Here is a 2719-nt window from a genome sequence, read left to right as displayed (position 1 = left end):
TTTTTTTTGGAGAGGTTTTTGCTACAGGGTGCGTGTGCTCGCCAGGAAGACAGACAGAGAGACAGCAAGAAATCATCCCCAGGGGAGATGGCCACACTGATCCCTTCTCCTCCATTCTCTTCTTGGGATCTTGGGCACACAAATCCTGGAATGATTTTCAAGCCACTGGGTCTGGCACTTAAATCATAAAGTAGACCATGTGGGGTCCAGCCACCTCAACTACCATGCTACCTGCTGGCCCAACAAATAGGACATTTTATGATAGACGATCTGTTTTTTTTTTGGAGAGGTTTTTGCTATAGGGCGCATGCATTCTCCAGAGAGACAGAAAGAGAAATCACCCCCCCTGGGGAATGGCCACGCCGCAATCCCTTCTCCTCCAATCTCCTCTTGGGATCTTGGGCACGCACTCACACACGCCCAGCTTGATTTTAAGCCACCAGGTCTGGTCAAACCATGGTCTGCCACATGGGAGTCTAGCACCCTAACCACCACACCATCCACTGGCCCCCAGATTTTCTTATATTTCAACTAAAATAACAATGCAGAGCAGCGATGAGATCCCAACTGTCTTGGGCCAAGGCCCAAGCCAGGACTTGGCAATTTCTTAAGTGTCTTGAAAAAGATACTTTTTTTAAGAGAGCTTTTTGCTATAGAGCATGTGTGCCCATCAGAGAGATAAGAGAGAGACAGAAATCACCCCCGGGGGTGGCCACGCTGCAACCCCTTATCCACTCTCGAGATTTTGGGCACCGACACACACGCCCCCAGCATGAGTTTTAGGTCTCCAGATCTGGGCCTTGACCCGTGGTTGGCCATGTGGGAGTCCGGCGGCGTAACCATTGTGGCATCTGATCCCAAAGACATGGTCCTTCTATTCCTCTGTTCCGGTCTAGTACTCTGGGTGGTGACAGAGATAGCCCAGTACATGAAAGCGCTCCGGTACACTCGGGTCGGGAGTCCCTGAGTTGGGTGAGGCGGGTACCCATTTTCTCCTTAGTCTTAGATGCAGAGCTTGAGCTGAGACCAGGCCTCTTGGAATCAGAACCCGTCTTCTTTTGGTTCCTCTCTCCGCCTCCCTTTTCATCACACTCTACTTTTGGGGGAGAATGGAGGCTGAGAACTGGTCACCCTGGTGTGTCCACCTTGGCTGTGGGCACCATCCGCGTCTGGGGAACCTCCGTCCTCGCCGGCCTCCCCTATGGCCTCTCAGATCCTGAGACTGTACCGGAACACAGGTGCCCCTTTCCGAGGAGCAGCCTATCAGCCGGCGTGGAAGGGGCAGCACTGTGCTGACTTGAGGTCAGCGGGCCACCGAGGCGCCACGTGGCTCTGAGGCCTGTGCAGCTGCGGGAGAGCCGAGGGCGCGGTCCCATGGCCTGCCTAGGCTGACCGCACCCTGCGAAGGTCCCCTGGACTGCCTTCCGGGATCAAGGGCTGAGGGGTCAGGAAGTGTCGCGGAGTGGAGGTCAGGCTGCTCTTTTCCACACCTGGAGCTCAAGGCCATGGAGCTGCTCAGTGAGGCAGTGGGTGTAGACCGGTCATCCACAAGGCCTCATGGTCACATGTCACACCTCCCGCCAGCGTCACGTGCGCCTGTGTGTCCTGTCCCCAGGCACCTCCTGATGGCCCAGCAGACCCTGAGGGCTGTGCCACCCATCGTGTTTGTCCAGGACCGGGAGAGCGCAGCCCAGGCCGAGGTGAGGCTCTTACTGTTAGTCACCACTTTCAGTTTTTTGCCATAGCACGCTTGCCAGAGAGAGTCAGTGAGACAGAAGTGGGCATTCACCCCCGGGGAAAAGCCACGCCACAGCCCCTTCTCCGTGCTCCTCTCGTGATCTTGGGCACATGCACACGCACCTGGCATGATTTTCAAACCGCGAGGTCTGGAACTCAGATCGTGGTCAGCCATGTGGGTACCAAACGCCTTTACCACTGTGCACCTGCTGGCTCTTGAGGTAAGTTTTCAAATCATTGACTTTATCTGACTCATTTATTTATTTATTTATTAGAGAGATTTTTGCTATAGGGTGTGTGTGCTTCCTGGAGAGACAGAGAAGAGAGATCACTTCCGGGGGCGGGGGGTGGCCATGCCACAATCCCTCTCCTCCACGCTCCTCTCGAGATCTTCGGCACTAACACACATGTGCTCAGCATCAGTTTTAGGCTGCTGGATCTGGGACTCGAACCGTGGTTGACTGGGAGTTCAGCAACATAATCTGCCATCTGCTGGTTCCTGACTTTTTAATGTTTTGAATTGATTGTCAGGGGGAGGTAGAGAGTATGTACTCACACACATGTATTTTCAAGGGGCTGGGGCAGGATTCGAACTGTGATTGCCACGTGGGTTTTGGTTCCCTCTGCCCCACCCTTCTTAATCACTGTGCTGTTATGGGGCCAGCCCCAAACAGTTAACTGCTTATGTCATGGACTCATATAAGTAAACATTTAAATTTAAGGGCCAGCAGATGGCATAGCGGTTACATCACTGGACTCCCACATGGCCAACCGTGGTTCGAGCCCTGGGCCCAGTGGCTTGAAACTTAATGCCAGGCACGTGTGTGTGCGCCCAAGATCCTAGGAGAAGGGATTGCGGTGTGGCCATCCTCTCTGGGGGGTCATTTCTCACTTTCCCTCTTACTACCTCTGTCTCTATCTCTGGTGAGCACATGTGCCTTAGGGCAAAAACCTCTAAAAACAAAAAAGTCACACGTTTGGG

The 2719-nt window shown here is 53.7% G+C and overlaps 1 protein-coding gene across 1 annotated transcript in view; it reads left to right on the top strand.

Moving 5' to 3' along the window:
* RBFA (ribosome binding factor A) overlaps positions 1–2719 on the top strand; it is a 9403-nt gene that overhangs the window by 4954 nt on the left and 1730 nt on the right. Inside the window, exon 6 of the mRNA XM_006165775.3 lies at positions 1616–1700. Coding sequence (XP_006165837.2) covers positions 1616–1700 — 85 coding nt within the window. The remainder of the gene's footprint in view (positions 1–1615; positions 1701–2719) is intronic.

This window comes from Tupaia chinensis, unplaced genomic scaffold (genome assembly GCF_000334495.1).
Source record: "Tupaia chinensis unplaced genomic scaffold, TupChi_1.0 Scaffold144022_1, whole genome shotgun sequence".
Classification (NCBI taxonomy): Eukaryota; Metazoa; Chordata; class Mammalia; order Scandentia; family Tupaiidae; genus Tupaia; species Tupaia belangeri.
Note: the sequence above shows the minus strand (reverse complement) of the source record. Positions and strands in the feature narration are given on the sequence as shown.